Raw genomic sequence first — 18,366 nt, 5'->3', positions numbered from 1 at the left:
ACTGAAACCTTTCCTCTAAGATTTAAAACAAGACAAGGATGCCCCCTTCCACCACTGTTATTTAACATAGTACTGGAAGTCCCAGCTACAGCAATAAAACAAGAAAAAAAATAAAGCCATCCAAATTGGAAAATAAGGAGTCAAATTATCCTTGTTTGCAGATGATATGATCTTATATTTGGAAAAACCTAAAGACTCCACAAGAAAGCTACTAGAACAGACAAATTGAGTAAAGTTGCAGGATACAAAATCAACATACAAAAATCAGTAGTATTTCTATATGACAACAGTAAACTATCTGAAAAAGAAGTGAAAGATCTCTACAATGAAAACTATAAAACACTGATGCAAGAAATTGAAGAGGGCACCAAAAAATGCAAAGATATCCCACATTCATGGATTGGAAGAATTGATATTGTTAAAACGTCCATACTAACTCAAAGCAATCTACGGATTCAATGCAATGCCTATCAAAATACCAATGATGTTCTTTGCAAAAATAGAAACAACAGTCCTAAAATGTATATGGAATCACAAAGGACCCAGTATAGCCAAAGCCATCCTGAACAAAAAGAACAAAACTGGAAAAATCACTTTATCTGACTTCAAATTATACTACAGAGCTATGGTAACCAAAACAGCATGGTACTGGCATAAAAACAGACACACAGACCAATGGAACAGAATAGAGAACCCAGAAACAAATCTATACATCTACAGTAGAAACTCATTTTAAACTCATTTAAAACAATGGTGCCAAGAACATACATTGGAGAAAACATAGTCTCTTCAATAAATGGCACTGGGAAAATTGGATAGCCATATGCAGAAGAATAAAACTAGACTCCTCTTTCTTGCCATATACAAAAATCAAATCAAAATAAATTATGTACTTCAATCTAAGACCTCAAACTGTGAAACTAATAAAAGAAAACACTGGGGAAACTTTCTAGGACATTGTTCTGGGCAAATATGTATTGAGTAATATCCACAGGCACAGGCAACCAAAGCAAAAATAGACAAATGAGATCATATCAAGTTAAAAAGCTTTTGCACAACAAAGGAAACAGTCAACAAAGTGAAGACACAATGCACGGAATGGGAGAAAATATCTGCTATCCATCTGACAAGGGATTAATAACTAGAATATACAAGGAGCTCAAACAACTCAATAGGAAAACAATCAAATAATCTGATTAAAAATGGGCAAAAGATGTAAAAAGATATTTCTCAAAAGAAGACATACAAATGGCAAACAGACATTTGCAAAGGTGTTCAACATCACCGATCATCAAAGAAATGCAAATCAAAACTACAATGAGATATCATTTAGCCCCAGTTAAAATAGCTCTTCTCCAAAAGACACGCAATAACGAATGCTGGCAAAGATGTGGAGAAAAGTGAACCCTTTTACACTGTTGGTAGGAACCCTCATACATTGTTGGTGGGAATGTAAATTAGTACAACTACTATGAGAACAGTTTGGAGGATCCTCAAAAAACTAAAAATAGAACTACCATATGATCCAGCAATCCTGCTGTTATATACCAAAAGAAAAGAAATCAGCATATGGAAGAGATATCTGCACTCCCGTGTTTACAGAAGTACTATTCACAGTAGCCAAGATTTGGAAGCAACCTAAGTGTCCATCAACAGACAAATTGATAAAGAAACTGTGGTACATATACACAATGGAGTACTATTCAGACAAAAAAGAATGAAATCCTGTCATTTGCAACAACACGGATGAAGCTGGAGGACATTACGTTAAGTGAAATAAGACATGCACAGAAAGACAAACTGTGCATTCTCACTTACTTGTACTAAAAATTAAAATAATTGAACTCATGGAGATAGACAGTAGAATGGTGGTTATCAGAAGCTAGCAAGGATAGTGGTGGGGGGTATGATAATGGGTATGAAAATATAGTTAGAATGAATAAGATGTATTTGATAGCTAACAGGGTGACTACAGCAACAATAATTTATTGTACATTTAAAAATAACTAAAAGAGTAAAATTGCACTGTCTGAGACACAAAGAAAGAATAACTGCTTTAGGTGATGGATAACCCATTTACCCTCATGTGATTATTAAGCATTACATGCCTGTATCAAAATATTTCATGTATCCCATAAATACACACATCTACTATGTATCCACAAAAAATTAAAAATAAAAAAATTAAGTACATGAAAATTTTCAATCATAAGATCAATTCTGTAAGGCAAATGTCATCTGTATTCTACAGATCTATAGAGGAGAAAACTCATACAAAAAAAACCATGTGAATCACCCAAGGTCACACAAGAAGCAATCAGAGGAGTAAGGAATTAATCCTATCTGATTCCAAACACTCAGATTCCCCTTTTTCCCCCCATGGCACAGACAAGTTCTGTCTCCCCTGCTGCCCTCTCTTCGGGGTTTTCTGACATGGAAAGGTTTTCCAGTAATGGCTCTTCTATCCCTGCTGGCCTAGGCCCTCACCTACTCACAGCCACTTGGAGTTAACCAAGTAGGGCAAACATAGTAGGTGATACCTGGTTTGCTAGCAGTAAAAATGTCCACAGTGGAGGAAATGGAGGAGATGGGACTGGAAACCACAATGACAGCATACGGCACACTGCTGGACCAACATCCTACGGAGAAAGGTTGAAGTATAGAGAGACTGGCAAGGCACTGTGCAGATCTCTAATTTTGAACCTTTATTCTTTCTATCATTACTGACTCCCTGCACTGAGCACTGAGGCTTCTTGTGTATGCAGATTTCTTTCTTTCTTTCCTTTTTTTTTTTTTTTTTAAGAGACAGGATCTCACTCTGTAACCCAGGCTGGAGTGCAGTGATACAATCATAGCTCACTGCAGCCTCGACCTCCGGGCTCAAGCAATCCTTCTGCCTCAGCCCTGCCCGCAAGTAGCTAGAACTGTAGATGCATGCCACTACACCCAGCTAATTTAAAACAAAAATTTTTTTAGAGTTGGGGTCTCACTATGTTGCCTAGGCTGGTCTCAAATTCTGGGCTCAAGTGAGCCTCCCGCTTCGGCCTCCAGAGTAGCTGGGATTACCAGTGCAGGCCACCACTCCCCCTATGTATATATATTTCATCTTCACCTTTGGAGTTTAGGTTCTATTAGATTGGTCACAGGGCCTGTGTGTGGCCCTGGAGTTTCCTTAATAGAGCATACAGAGTTCTGACTATCTGCACCCAGTCCATACCAAGGCCTTTCTTTAAAAGGTCTCTATCAGGGCCAGGAAAGACAGTGATTTTCGGAGAGGAAATAAGAAGCTGTCCCTCTTTTTTTTTTTAATGCCAAGCAAAATCCTTTCTGCTAGCCCAAATTCACAGACTCCTTTCCCATCATCAAGAACCTGCAATGCAAAGGTAGAGGGTGAGTGGAGGAGGCAAGCCACTGAAGTGGGCAGGCAGCCCTAAAACTAAGAGGCCTAAACATCTCAGCAGCCCCAGGTTTTGTTTCCAATTCAATTTCTTCTGCCCATAACATTCTGTTTGGTATGCTCATCTGTCTGACACGCTGATAATTAAGTAGCAATGCTAATTGATTTTATTATTGGATCACACAGAACAAGGCTTTCCCATGAGTTTGTATCTATCTATTTCAGTATATGATGGTAATAACTATCTCATGAAAATTATTAGTAGAACATTATTTCCAGTACTTTGAGTTCATCTTGGAAACTCTGATTAATCAGGATCCTATACCCTGTGGAAATAGGAAACAGGCCCATTATCCCAATGAAAAGGTCCATTTGTAAGCAAGAACTTTCTAACACGTGTGCCTCTGTTACACCCTGGTTTCTCAGCTCCATGATGCTGGGGCTGGGGGGTACTCTACAAGCACACTTCTCCTTTGCTGTCTGGCTCTGTGTCACACCAGCAGGGCGCTAGAGGGATCCTGCAATGCTGGAGCAGGGAGGTAGGACCTGCTCAGTCCTGTTCCTGTCAGTGTCCCTCCAGGTAGGTGCGGCAGCTTGTCCCAGAACCACCTCATCCCACCTCCTGAGAGGTACCTGCACTGGCAGGGCAGTGCCCTCTCCTCCAGGTTGGGTTCTGGCTCTGAGGCCCTCCTTGTGCTTCTGGGTTGTGATAAGCCCAGCTTCTTCCTTGTGCTCTCCCAACCCTGAGAATGGTGGCTGTTTCCTGTGCCCCCGCCCCATGTTCTCTGTTGATTTATTCTGCCCTCCAATATCCATCATATTGATTTCTTTTAGGAAATTAGCTGTTGAAATAACTTACGTAGTTTCTACTTTGCTGATAGAACCTAATATAGCACATTTGAGAGCCACGATTTCATTCATAACAGTGGTTAAACGGGAAGATTCTGAAATCAGTCACATCTGAGTGGGAATCTCAATTCGTCTCTGTAGTGCCTGGTAACTTTGGAAAATTTAATTCACTTCTCTAGGTCTCATTTTTCTCAATCATTTCCATTTATACAATTAATAAATATTGAGAATCTACTAAGTACCAGGTACTATGCTAAGCACAGAGATACAATGATGTACAAAACAAATTCCCTAACCTCCCAGAACTTCCTGTCATGTGAGTTAAATGAGAGAACTCAGTAAGGGAGTTAACACAGTGCCAGGCACATGTCATCAGCCTTCCTCTCCATCCCATGACAGGAGAGCAAATACAAATGGGTCTTAAAAAAGGAAGTGTTTCAGCAGCTAAGTCTCTTCAGAAGATAAGATGGGTCTTTCCCCCAAAAGGGCTGAAGGTCCCTGTCTACAAAAAACCAAGGATTCATTGTGTGCCCTGCTATTCTGTTCAGAGCAGAGAAGTAATGACTCTGTGGCAGCACTCTTTCAGAGGGAAATGAAACAAAGCAGCCCTAGAGAGGGAACACTACAACGTGACATTTTAAATAAATTCCAGAAAAACAGGTGTGTGATACTGAGGAAAGGGCAACAGAAGAGGTATTGCAGGCCAGGACTGGGATCCAGAATGAACACAGAGTGTGAGTGAAAGAAGATACCAGAAACCTCCTATGCTAACGTCGGTCACAGTGACAGTCGTGTGTGTGTGTGTGTGTGCGCGTGTGTGTGTGTGTGTTTGTGTGATGGGGTCTCTGTCATCCTGGCTGGAGTGCAGTGGCATGATCAGAGCTCACTGTAGCCTCGACCTCCTGGGCTCAAGCGATCCTCCTAGTAGCTGGGACTACAGACATGCGCCACTAGATAATTTTTAAACTTTTTGTAGAGACCAGCCTGGACAACATAGAGAGACCCCGTCTCTACAAAAAGGATCCTCCTGCCTCAGCCTCCCAACGTGTTGGGATTACAGACATAAGCCACCGGACCTGGCCCACAATGACAGTCTTTTTACCGAAAAGAATATATACGTGTGTGTGTGTGTGTGTGTGTGTGTGTGTGTGTGTGTGTGTGTGTGTGTGTGTGTGTGTTTCAGGACTTACTTTATACTTTCTATAGCAAGATTATATGCCTAGAAAGGCCAGGGAGGTGGTATAATGGAAAAGAGAGATTCTAGATTACATTCAAGCCTGAATCTAAAGGTTGTGGGCAAGAAAAGGCTGAAAAGAAATACATCCAATCTTCACATTTTGACACACTCCTTCCGCTGTCTAGACATCAGGCATATTGTGTCAAGGATGGCCAATGTTCTCATTAGCAAGGAAGTGTTTCTGTAAGACTTCTGGGTAGTTAAATTATTGAAAACCATATCTTAACACATTGATAACCTATAAATGCAAACTCAATTCCTCGCCCTCACTGTTTTACACATTTTTGACATCATTATGAACATCAAAAGTCATAACGGAGAAAAACAACCATAGGAAATTATTATTAGAAGGTTTATTCCACATCCTTGCTCTGGGGCCTCATTATAAATAATTTACTGTCACGTAAGGAATTTAGAGTTCCAGAGGCATGAAAAGCCTGGAGAGAGTTTTATTCATAAATAAATGCCAACATTTAAACAATAAAGACAGTTTCAAAGTCCAGAACTACTGAAATGAACAATATATACTGCCTGGATGATTTATTATGGTTGTGTTTATAGTCCAAATGGGAAGATAATTCAATTCCACCTGGAGAGTCATTATATGGCCAAGCCCAAGAGAAGTACTTTGGATAAGAGGTGATATTTCTATTTTCCATTTCAAGCAATTATTTCTGTATTTAGGACATCACCCAGGCAATTCCTTTCATGACATGTAGCACTCTTGAGCAATTAAAAACATTTATAAGGTAAAAGAAGTGACAAATGCCAAATTCAGAATGACCCATGGAACACTGAAGAACCCCCAGAGAACACTGATGTCTCAGACATAAGGCAAAATAATCCCTTCTGCTCAAGAAAACTTAAATGAGCAGTGAGTACGCATCACAACAAGAACATTATTACCCAGCAGAAGCAATCTGCTAAATACAGATTTCATCTCCAAAAACGCCTCCTAACAGGAGATGGGAGCAAACAGGTACCTCCTGATGGGATGGAGAACTATCCCTTGGCAAAATGTGGCATATGGTCATATTCCCCCTTATTCCTCAACCACATACTTCAATCATGGAGCACAAGAACATGTTTATAATATATTCTTGGATGTGGCAGACACATGCCTGAGTGTGGAGGCACTCTGTCAGAACAGCCTCCAGAATTCCTGGGCTTACATACCATCCAGACCATTGTGATGACTATAGTTTCTTTTCCCCAGAATGCTCAGAGATGTGTGATTTGGAGTTGTTAGCATCCGCTTGGTAGTTGGGGTTTGCAGGCTTGGTGTAGATCGAATTACATTAGGTTTCTTTGCAGGATGGATCTCTGATGGGGGGAAAAAGGTTTCTCAATTCAGAACATGATATTAAAAATCTATGTGCACTTACATTGGCTAATAGGCACACATTTTATTACTTAATGAGCTGAGAGTCAGTTCCTCCTGAGCCAGCCAAGGACTTGCATAATGAGTCAGCTTCAAGTGGTGTTGCCATGGCTTTGCTTATCAAGTAAGCTGGTTTTTCCCCTGCTGGCTGGAGCTCTGAGCCTCGGGTTGTGAATACAAGCAAAAACAAAACAAAAAGCCACTTCAGAAGGTCACATACAACATGTGATTTACTAAGGGAATAAGGCATCTGACTCCTCAAGATATTAGACATCAAAAGGCTATCTGGAGAGGTAGCCTTGGGGCGAGGAGGGTAAAACACCTCTGTGCTCTGTCAAACCAGTCACCATGTCAGGTATGTGAGCTTTCTGAAAAACAGGATTCCTCCTCTGGCTCTGTAACCAGACAGAGTATGGGACCAGGATCAATTACTCGCAGCCTAGAACATTTTGATATAGATGAAACTTGAAACCAAAGTCCAATAGTCAAGAGGTAGATGAAATGCTTTATCTAAGGATATATCACAAAACTGGCATATGCACATTTAACAAAAGTATATTGTTGTTAGCCATACAGCCCAGAACTACTTGCTCTTATTGTGGATGGACAGAAACCGTAACACTGTAGGAACTGGATTTAAGAACCTCAGTTTACTACTAAAGCTGGGCAGCCTTTTTCTAAAGCTTAACCAGCTCACCGATTCTCAGAGTCATCATGCAGCTGGCCAACTACACACAAGCCATCCTGTCTTCTCACCCTTTCACTGAAGGTAAGGGCTGAGATATCGCCCTTATTTACTGGAATTTAGGAAAAGCCGTTGGAATTGTTAGACTTACTACATCTCTGGTCAAAGTCCCCACGTTTGCCAAAATTTAGAAATGGCTTGAATACTGCCACCCAAAAAAGTGATTTTTTTTTTCTCCAACATGACATGACAAGTTTGCCAGCCTTGTGTTTCATTTAACCTCCACAGCCTATGCTCCATCCACACCAGACAAGCTGCTTTCAAGTCCTTGGACTCACTGAAACCTTTGTTCATCTGGTTCTCTTGGCCTTATGAGGGAAGAGAATATGCTTTTCCTATTTTTCTTTTCTTTTTTTTTTTTTTTTTTGAGACGGAGTCTCGCTCTGTCGCCCAGGCTGGAGTGCAGTGGCGCAATCTCAGCTCACTGCAAGCTCCGCCTCCCGGGTTCACGCCATTCTCCTGCCTCAGCCTCCCGAGTAGCTGGGACTACAGGCGCCCGCCACATTGCCCAGCTAGTTTTTTGTATTTTTTAGTAGAGACGGGGTTTCCATCTCTTCTCGTCTGGAGACCATCGAGATAGATGGTCTCGATCTCCTGACCTCGTGATCTGCCTGTCTCGGCCTCCCAAAGTGCTAGGATTACAGGCTTGAGCCACCGTGCCCGGCCTTTTCCTATTTTTCTATTTGAATTCTAAGTATCTTTTAAGTCTGAAATTAACTATTACTTTCTTCAGGTAGGCTGCCCTAACACTCATTAGAAAAAATTCCCTGGTTGGCCAGGTGCAGTGGCTCACTCTGGTAATCCCAGTACTTTGGGAGGCCAAGGTAGGCAGACTGCATGAGTCCAGAGGTTCGAGACCAGCCTGAGCAACATGGTGAAACCCCATCTCTACAAAAATTTTTAAAAATTAGCGAGGTGTGGTGGTGCACACCTGTAGTCCCAGTCATTCAGGAGGCTGAAGTGGGAGGATCACCTGAGCCTGAGAGGTGGACATTGCAGTGAGCCGAGATGGAGACATTGTACTTCAGCCTGGGTGACAGAGTGAGACTCTATCTCAAATAAAAAAAAAAAAAAAGAAAAAAGAAAAAAGAAAAAAAGAAAAAAACAGTCCTTCCTCCAAGTGCCCAACACATATTACCTGTAATTCTTTTATAGGATCTAATCCTTTGTTTTATTCTTCTTACCTGCTTGCTTTCCCCACTACACTAAGAATTTTGAGGGCAAGGTCTTACCCATCTTGGTGTTTCCCAAATCACTTAGTACAGTGTTTTCAACATATAAATACTCATAAATATATTGTGTAGGGATGTGGTTCAGCTAGTAAGAACAGCACAGTGTGGGCCTATCTGGCAGATATAGAGACCAATTTACCCACAGTAGGAGCACACAATTATTCATGGAAAGGCTAATAATGTTATATTCTTTTTTCTTTTTTTTTTTTTTTTTTTTTTTTGAGACAGGGTCTCAACTGGTCGCTTGGGCTGGAGTGTGGTGGCACAATCTCAACTCACTGTAACCTCTGCCTCCTGGGCTCAAGCGATTGATCCTCCCACCTCAGCCTCCTGAGTAGTTGGGACCACAGGCATGCACCACCATGCCTGCCTAATATTTGTATTTTTGGTAGAGACAGGGTTTTGCTATGTTGCCCAGGCTCAAACTCTTGGAATCAAGCAATCTGCCTGCCTCTTAAAGTGCTGAGATTACAGGCATGAGCCACCATGCCTGGCCTATTCTATTTTTTTGTGATCAGAAACTTTCCCATGCAAGGTGGGAAGGGGCATCTAGGAGTCAGTTCTGCCAGGGAATACAGACAGTACTCTTCAAGGACATTACCACCATTACCTAGGTCATGCCTACAATAACCATGTGACATTTTCAGGGGATATCAAAACAACTCTTTAACCCCTGAAAAATAAAGCAAGAAATGGCTGGGCGCGGTGGCTCATGCCTGTAATCCCAGCACATTGGGAGGCTGAGGCGGGTGGATCATGAGGTCAGGAGATCAAGACCATCCTAACAAGGTGAAACCTCGTCTCTACTAAAAATACAAAAATTAGCTGGGTGTGGTGGTGGGTGCCTGTAGTCCCAGCTATTCAGGAGGCTGAGGCAGCAGAATGGTGTGAACCCAGGAGGTGGAGCTTGCAGTGACCGAGATTGCACCACTGCACTCCAGCCTGGGCAACAGAGTGAGATTCCGTCTCAAAAAAAAAAAAAAAAAAAAAGAAAGAAAGAAAGAAAGAAGGAAAGAAAGAAAGCAAGAAATAAGATAGTAGAGTAATATCAAAGAAGAAGCTTTGAGCCTCTGACTCCTGGAACATTCGGGTAAGGACTAGATAATATACCAAATTCAATTGATTTTTAAAAGAGTTGATGTCTGCAGTCTGAACATTTCTTAATTATAAATCTTTCTGTCAAAGCAACTCTGAGTACATATTTCACTTTACTGAAAAAGAACTATAAGAAGCACAAAAACAAGCCATTCTTGCTTCTAGGTATGTGGAAAACCATTATTTTGTAAGTTCTCTTAAAACTTTGTTTAAACAAAAAGATTATTGCATAGTAATTTTTTATACTATTCTTAATTGTGATATTTCAACATAAAAATGGAGCCATCATCTTTGGAGATTGCCAAGTCAGACGGCATGATAAAAACCAGAAAGCAATACAAATGCCTCCTCTTCAAAGTCGCCTTAAGCACACCAAACTATAAATATTTTAGGCTTGGCACAGTGGCTCACATCTGTAATCCCAGCACTTTGGGAAGTCAAGGCAGGAAGATTGCTTGAGGCCAGGAGTTTGAGACTAGCTTGGGCAACATAGCGAGACCCTGTCTCTACAAAAAACAAATAAAAAATTAAAACCAATAATTATTTTAAGTTATAAACCAGTTTGATCTCATTTTAATAAGTAAATAAATTCTCTATTTAAAAAGAGGTGAGGTGAGTTAGAAACAGGGGAAGGATCTGAAGAAGAATCTTAAGACTTCATCGTAAGTACTAATTGAATGCTTTTTATTTTCTTTTTCACTTATTTATGAATGAATATACATTACATTTTTATTTGATGGCTTTTTGGGAAAAGTAAACATATACCATAACTCTGTGTGTGTGTGTGTTGTGTGTGTTGGTAATAAAAGTTTCTGAAACAAAATAAACTGACTATATAGATAAAGGTATCCAATTCCAGCTATTTGAAGGGCCTGAATTAGTTTAGGTATGTCATTTAGAACGGCCAAATACCTATAATATTCAGAAATTGCTCTTTGAAATTTTCCTCTATTAGAAAATACCCACCTAAATACCCAATGATACATGCCAAAGGTTTCCTAGTGCTTTTGCTTTTCAGTGGACTTCCGGATAGTTCAGCATGTCTGTCTGCATCTGAGGAGAGAAAGAAACATGGAGATAACCAATGAAACAGATTTCTCTAGCCAGACTACACGCACCACAGAAATAAAGGTACAAGTAGAAAACAATACAAAATAGCCACCAGATTCCCACATAATTTCCTTTTGGGCCTGAGAAAATGGTTTCTAGTTCTGGTTCCCAATTTCTAAATGGGATTTATATAAAATAACATGTAATTTTTAGTAGTAGTATTTTGAGACGGAGTCTCGCTCTGCCACCCAGGCTGGAGTGCAACAGCGTGGTCTCAGCTCACTGCAACCTCCACCTCCCGGGTTCAAGCAATTCTCCTGCCTCAGCCTTTTGAGTAGCTGGGATTACAGGTAAGCATCACCATGAGGGGCTAATTTTTGTGTTTTTAGTAGAGACAGGGTTTCACCATGTTGGTCAGGCTGGTCTCAAACTTCTAACCTTGTGATCTGCCCACCTGCTCACGCCTGTAATCCCAGCACTTTGGGAGGCCAAGGTGGGTGGATCACTTGAGGTTGGGAGTTCGAGACCAGCCTGACCAACATGGAGAAACCCCGTCTCTACTAAAACACAAAATTAGCTGGGCATGGTGGCACATGCCTGTAATCCCAGCTACTTGGGAGGCTGAGGCAGGAGAATTGCTTGAACCCAGGAGGTGGACGTTGCGGTGAGCCAAGATCGCGCCACTGCACTCCAGCCTGGGCAACAAGAGCGAAACTCCATCTCAATAATAATAATAATAACAATTTACATGCAAGAGATACAGACAGCACTCTTCAACGACATTACCACCATTATCTAGGTCATGCCTACAATAACCATGTGATGTTTTCATGGGCTACCAAAACAACTCATTAACCCCTGAGAAATAAAGCAAAAGAAAAAAAAGGTACCAGAGCAATATAGAAAACACGCACTTTAAAGCCCCACATGGGTATAGCTAATGCACATCCAACACACTCAGGCTTTTTTATTGCGTGTGCCCATCTCAGAAATATGCTTCATTTCTAGCCATGGCATTTCTGTATTATAGCAGAAATAATGGCTGTAAAGTGCAAGGTGGAATCAGTCTTAATGTAAGATTGATTTGACATGGAAGATAAATGACAGCTGCTAAAGGCAACAAACTTGGCCATCTCTGACCTAGGTGGGCCATACTTGGCCATCCCATCCCCACGTGAAGGCTTAACTCATCTTGGCGAAACTCAATTGTTAGACTAGGGATTTGCAAGAGTAATAATGGGCCATTTGGTTTTATCACTGGTTTTCTACCCCTGATCAAGCTATGTCATTGATGCTGAGATTTAAAAGGCTACCTGTGTGCAGAGTATTTCATCCAACAGTCAGAATAATAAGAAACTGTGAGGATGGGTATTAGCTAATCAAAGTTTTCATGATGCTCATTATACCCTATTGTAAGACACTTTCAGACAAAGAAAATTAAAGCATACAATACAAATATTCTGTGTTTTAATTAGTTGTCATTTGGAAGAGCAGATGTGCAAGACAAAGGGACAAAACGTGTACTGAAATACTTTAATATTGTCATAAATATTAACAGAATCACTTAAACTTGTTTGATTCTACTGTTTATGCCTTTTCCCCACCTTCAAATATTTGACAAAAATGTCCTACAGGTTTTCTGATTTACTGAAGAATTTTTCCTTTTGCAAACGGAGACATTTCTGGGCATACACATACGGAATTTCCTTTGATATCCATAGGAATTATTTGCTCTACTAGAGTTAAAATGTGCAAGTCTGGAACTTCAAATAATTTTAAATAAAAATTAAGTTTTTATGAGCTCTAGCCCTTTCACAAAACAAACTGTTTGGAAAATTATTAAACAGAAGATGGCAAAAGAGCATTAAAAAAAAATTCTCGTTGTGGTTAAAAAAAAACACAATGAGATACCATCTCACACTAGTGAGAATGGCTATCATTAAAAAGTCAAAAAATAACAGATGATGGCAGAGAAAACAGAGGTTGCGGAGAAAAAGAAATGCTATACACAGTTGATGGGAGTGTAAATTAGTTCAACCATGTGGAAAACAGTGTGGTGATTCCTCAAAGAGCTGAAAACAGAACTATCACCCAACCCAAAGGAATATAAATCATTCTATCATAAAGACACATGCATCTATATGTTCATTGCAACACTACTCACAATAGTGAAGACATGGAATCAACCTAAATATCCATCAATGATAGACTGAATAAAGAAAATGTGGTACATGTACACCATGGAACACTATGCAGCCAGAAAAAAAGAATGATATCATGTCCTTTGCAGGAACATGGATGGAGCTGGAGGTCACTATCCTTAGCAAACTAATACAGTAACAGAAAACCAAATACTGCATGTTCGTACTTATAAGTCAGAGCTAAATGATGAGAACTTCTGGACGCACAGAGGGGAGCAACAGACACTGGGGCCTATTGGAGGGTGGAGGGTGAGAGGAGGAAGAGGATCAGGAAGAATAACTAATGGGTACTAGGCTTAATAATTGGATGACGAAATAATCTGTACAACAAACTCCCTTGACACAAGTTTACCTATATAACAAACCTGCACATGTACCCCTGAACTTAAACGTTAAAAAATAAGTTCAAAAACATTAAAATAGACAAAGCACATACTGCAGAGAGCCTAAAACAATCAGGAATCTGAATATATAGCCCCTAGATATCGGCTAATTATTATGCAACCACTGACAAGTATAAATGATCCAATTTCTTTTCTTCCTATTCAGTTGATTTCCATGAGAAAAAATAAATTACTAAGCTATGAAGCTTTTCACCTAATGTAGAATAATAGTGAAGATACAGGTGGAAATATAATGAACATATTGTGGAAGAGTAATCTAAATAAACACTAGAAAGCAACCCAAACCCTGTAAGGATCAAATGCCTGCCAAACCACTGAGTTAACACTACATAATTTCTTGCTAATACTACTGATTCACCTGAAATTCAAGCTATATTTGGGATGAGGACAAGACAAATTTTTCTTTCTTCTCTATTAATAAAATAAAGCTGGAATGAGTCATCTTGGTTATTTCCTCAATGTCTTTACAAAGGCAATCACCGTATTACTAGTAATAAGATTTGCTTTTTATTCCAGTCTATACGGCCCAAAGGAAAACTGCCAATATGGCAGCAATTGATAGACATTGATGGCTCTTATCAACAAATCCATCAGAGAGGTCATCAACACAATTCCCAAAGACGTTTCATTTTAAACTATATTTGCTTCTAATTTCTCATTAAAAATAGTAGGATTAATTATGTGATGTTCCAAGTGACAATTTGCATTACAGGGTATCTCTGAGCGGGAGATCAAAGCTTTTTAGAAAGATGCATATTTCACTAATCCTCATTATATTTTATAGAAAGTTCCAGCTACTCAAGAGGAGGAGGAGGGAGGATCCCTTGAGTTAAGAGGCTATAGTGAGCCATGATCACGCCACTGCACTCCAGGCTGGGTGACAGAACAAGACCCTGTCTCAAAAGAAAAAAAAAAAGTAGTTGGTGGCAAGAATTATGTCTCAACTGTGAAAAAATTACAGTGAAAAGATTCTAGGACTGCCTTAGTCACTCTTCAACATAAGAAAAGTTGTAGCCATTCAGTAGGAAAAATACGGTTGGCCCTGAGGAAATAGCCATAAGCAGGATTGTCTGGCCCACACTTAAGTTGGTTAGAAGGAATGCTGGGCTGCACTCAATGCCAGGCCAACAGTGGTGCCACTTGTCAGCCAGTCCTTGCTCCCAAACTACTCACCTAACTCCACTTCAACATGGAGATACACATTTGAACTGCACAGATAATGAAAGCAATCTGAGAAATGCCCAAAGAACCCAGAAGGAATCAAAACCTGTCCAGAGAGAACATCTGTATCTCACTCAGGTCACTTGACTGGTCACAAGGAATACGTCTTTAGTTTCCTAGAGCAGGGGTCCCCAAGCCCCAGGCCTCAGACCAGTACTAGTGGTAGCAAGTCAGGAACTGGTTGGGACAACAGGTGAGCAATACTGCCTGAGCTCCGCCTCCTGTCAGGTCAGCAGCATTAGATTCTCACAGGAGCGCAAACCCTATTGTGAACCACCACTCGAGGGATCTAGGTTGCCTTCTCCTTATGAGATTCTAACTAATGCCTGATGATCGAAGTTGGAACAGTTTCATCCCAAAACCATCCCCGCCCCCACCACCACAATTTTGTGAAAAAATTGTCTTCCATGAAACCGGTCCCTGGTGCCAAAAAGGTTGGGGACCACTGTCCTAGAGGATCATCTATATTTCCTTGGGGTTAACCTAGAAATACATTATTATGCCGGGTGCGGTGGCTCATGCCTGTAATCCCAGCAGTTTGGGAGGCCAAGGTGGGCAGATCACCTGAGGTTGGGAGTTCGAGACCAGCCTGACCAACATAGAGAAACCTTGTCTCTACTAAAAATACAGAAGTAGCTGGCCATTGTGGCGCAGGGCATGCCTGTAATCCCAGCTACTTGGGAGGCTGAGGCAGGAGAATGGCTTGAACCTGGGAGCAGGAGTCTGAGGGGAGCGGAGATCTTGCCATTGCACTCCAGCCTGGGCCACAAGAGCAAAACTCCGTCTCAAAAAAAGAAAAGAAAAGAAATACACTATTACTTTTGTTGAAAATCATGCTTATTTTTCTGTAATGTTTTGGAAATACTGGGGGCAGTGAGATAGAAACCCTGCAATATACACACAGAATTCACAAAAATATCCCACATGTGCATTCAAGACCACTGTCAAGATAAAACTATCAGTAGAGTTTGCTTCTAGAACTGGAAAGGTATTTTTAAAGAAGCCACAAAACCGATTAATTTTTTTTATAAATTCAAGTATTAATATGTCTTTTTTTAAAAAAAATCTGCTTGGCAAATACATCATAAACAAAGTCAAAGAGAAAATGGGGAACTATTTGTATCACATATCACAGATTAAAAACTAACTTTGTTAAAATATAAAAAGTTCCCACAAGTCAGTAATACCACCAATAGAAAACTGGCCAGGGGAAAAACAGTTGACAGAAAAGGAGATAAATGGTTTTCAAATACAAGCAAAGATTTCTATCTCATCCAAAACGAGAAATGCAAGCTAATATAACATGTCATCTGTCAACTAGTCACGGGTTTCAAAGATGGGTAACACTGCCAGCAAAGTTCTAGAGAAATAGGAATTGTCTAGACGTTGTGAGTGGGACTGTGAATTGCAGTTTTTCTAACGGCAATAAAACCACACCAAAATTCAAAATGTATGCTCCTTGGTCCCAACTTTAACTTTTAGGGAGCTATCTTGTAAGGCACATTCCCATTTTATCCATCAGTATGAAATGATATCTGCATAAGGACATTTGTTGCAACATTATTTATGATAGAAAATGACTGAAAATAACTTAAAAGCTTTTAATAGGGAACTAGGTATAGTACAACAAAATAGATTATGCAGCTGACACAAAAAGGAGGCAGTTCTTAATGCAGTGGCATGGTATGTTAAGTAAAAAGCAAGGGACAGAGCAGTATGGACAGTATGTTAACATCATATAGAAACAAAGAATAAACCTACTTAGATTCTTATAGATGCACAGAATACTTCTGGATGCTTAAGGCAACAATGATAATGGTTATCACTGAATGGGGTAAAACAGGAATGAGAAACGTGATGAGATTTGTAACCACTTTTGTACCTTTCAAAAAAAATGTTCAGTATCCATTCAAAACCAAATTTTTATTAAAAATAAACTCCTCGTCTTACACCACAAGGCACAGACTAAAAAAAATTTTAAACTCTCTACCAAAAATACCAAAAGAAGCAAACCAACTATTCTCTCATGTTTCAAGCTTAAAATTTCAGGAATGCTTATACAATCATTAACTTTAGCTGAGAAATCTCTAGAAAAATCTCATAAATTTTTCATGAAATGGGGTCTTGAGATACCCCCAAAGTCGAATTAGCATCTTCAAACAGAAAAATAGCTTCAGGCTCCTCCCAAATAACCTCATGCGGGGGAACACTGTGGCCCATTCAAGTCTGGTGTGTTATCAGCCCAAACCACTTCACTCTCTCTGCAAGCCACCAAGGTGCCAGGCAAATCATCCAGATTTACTTTTCCAGGCACTTTAGTTTCATCTTTGGAATGTTGCTAGTTAACCTACTTCTATTTAACCTCAGTCTGTGAGGATCCTGAGTCTCAAGTGGCGATAATCCTATGCCTATCAGGTGTTTGGATAATTCTGTAGATCTTTGGTGAAGTCTCTGAAATAATGTCTGATGGCAATAGCAGAGGAACGTCATTCTCCCACACATAGCTTTTTTACTAGGGGGAAGGTTCTCAAGGGGGAAAAAATAGAATATACTTTTTTTTTTTTTAATAAAATATGGAACACTTCACTAATTTGTGTGGTCATCCATGCTCAGGGCCATGATAATCTTCTCTGTATCATTCCAATTTTTAGTATATATGCTGCTGAAGTGAGCACGATGTCCAAACTTGGTATTTTATAACCTTGCTGTTGGGCCACAAATCTTAAGAACACAGTAGGTTTCTTTATGCAATGAAGGATTTTGGTCTACCAATCCATTTTTAATAAGCACTATCTACATGGTAGAACTGGCTCAAGTATTTTACTAATGTTAGTAACTTTTGGCATGGATTTATATATTCACATATAAAGATCTATTATTAAAATAATATTTAGGTATTTGGGGAAATTGGTTTAAAAAATACATTTTTCATAGTGAGGCCCCATCTCTAAAAAAAAAAAAAAATTAATTAACCAGGTATGGTGGGCCACACTAGTCCCACCTACTCAGAAGGCAAGAGGATCACTTGGGCCCCAGAGTTCAAGGCTGCACTGAGCTATGATGGTGCCACTGCACTCCAGAGCCTGGGCAACACAGCAAGACCCTGTCTCTTAAAAAAAAAGAAAAAATCCTATGTATGGATGAGGAGTGGTAAATCTTCCCACCCCTTTCCCTCAGCCTCCCAGTTTCCCTTCCCTCAGATGTCATTACTATTTACATATTCTTTGAGATATTTTATGAATCTGCAAAGACCTTTTCTGTTTTTACTGTATGCTTTAATCCAGGTTTAAAAAGCTCCCATTTCTTCACTTTTATGCAGTGTCATCCCATAAACTGACTATGACACTGGCTGTGATGGTGCTGCCATGGCCAGAGACAATTGAAGAGCTCAACATCTACAGTGCTTGGAAGAGTCTCAAGCCCACAGGGAAGAATTACTTTCCCAAAATAATAAATTATTCTAAAATGCATTAATGAGAACTCTTGATCCATCAATATTTTGAGAATAACAATCTTCTGCCTTATCTGAAAGTACATTCACACTGCATCACAGT

General features: G+C 40.0%; 1 protein-coding gene and 1 non-coding gene across 9 annotated transcripts in view; both read right to left on the bottom strand.

The window, feature by feature from the left end:
• The window catches only part of LOC105464917 (metastasis associated 1 family member 3), a 261,198-nt gene that overhangs the window by 24,119 nt on the left and 218,713 nt on the right, over nucleotides 1-18,366 (bottom strand). For all 8 annotated transcript variants that reach the window (XR_011611651.1, XM_071076627.1, XM_071076621.1 and 5 more), the window contains exons 15-16: nucleotides 10,903-10,989; nucleotides 6,660-6,806 (exon numbers count right to left, since the gene is read on the bottom strand). Coding sequence is in view for 7 of the 8 variants with exons in the window: in XM_071076627.1 (XP_070932728.1) it covers nucleotides 6,660-6,806; nucleotides 10,903-10,989 (234 nt within the window). In the remaining variant the exon portion in view is untranslated. The remainder of the gene's footprint in view (nucleotides 1-6,659; nucleotides 6,807-10,902; nucleotides 10,990-18,366) is intronic.
• Nucleotides 17,380-17,487, bottom strand: LOC112423778 (U6 spliceosomal RNA). The gene has a single exon (XR_003014331.1). It is a non-coding gene; the product is annotated as a U6 spliceosomal RNA (small nuclear RNA).

The sequence above is a fragment of the Macaca nemestrina genome, chromosome 13 (assembly GCF_043159975.1).
Source record: "Macaca nemestrina isolate mMacNem1 chromosome 13, mMacNem.hap1, whole genome shotgun sequence".
NCBI lineage: Eukaryota > Metazoa > Chordata > Mammalia > Primates > Cercopithecidae > Macaca > Macaca nemestrina.
The sequence above is the reverse complement of the archived record's forward strand: the minus strand, read 5'-3'. Positions and strand labels throughout refer to the sequence as shown.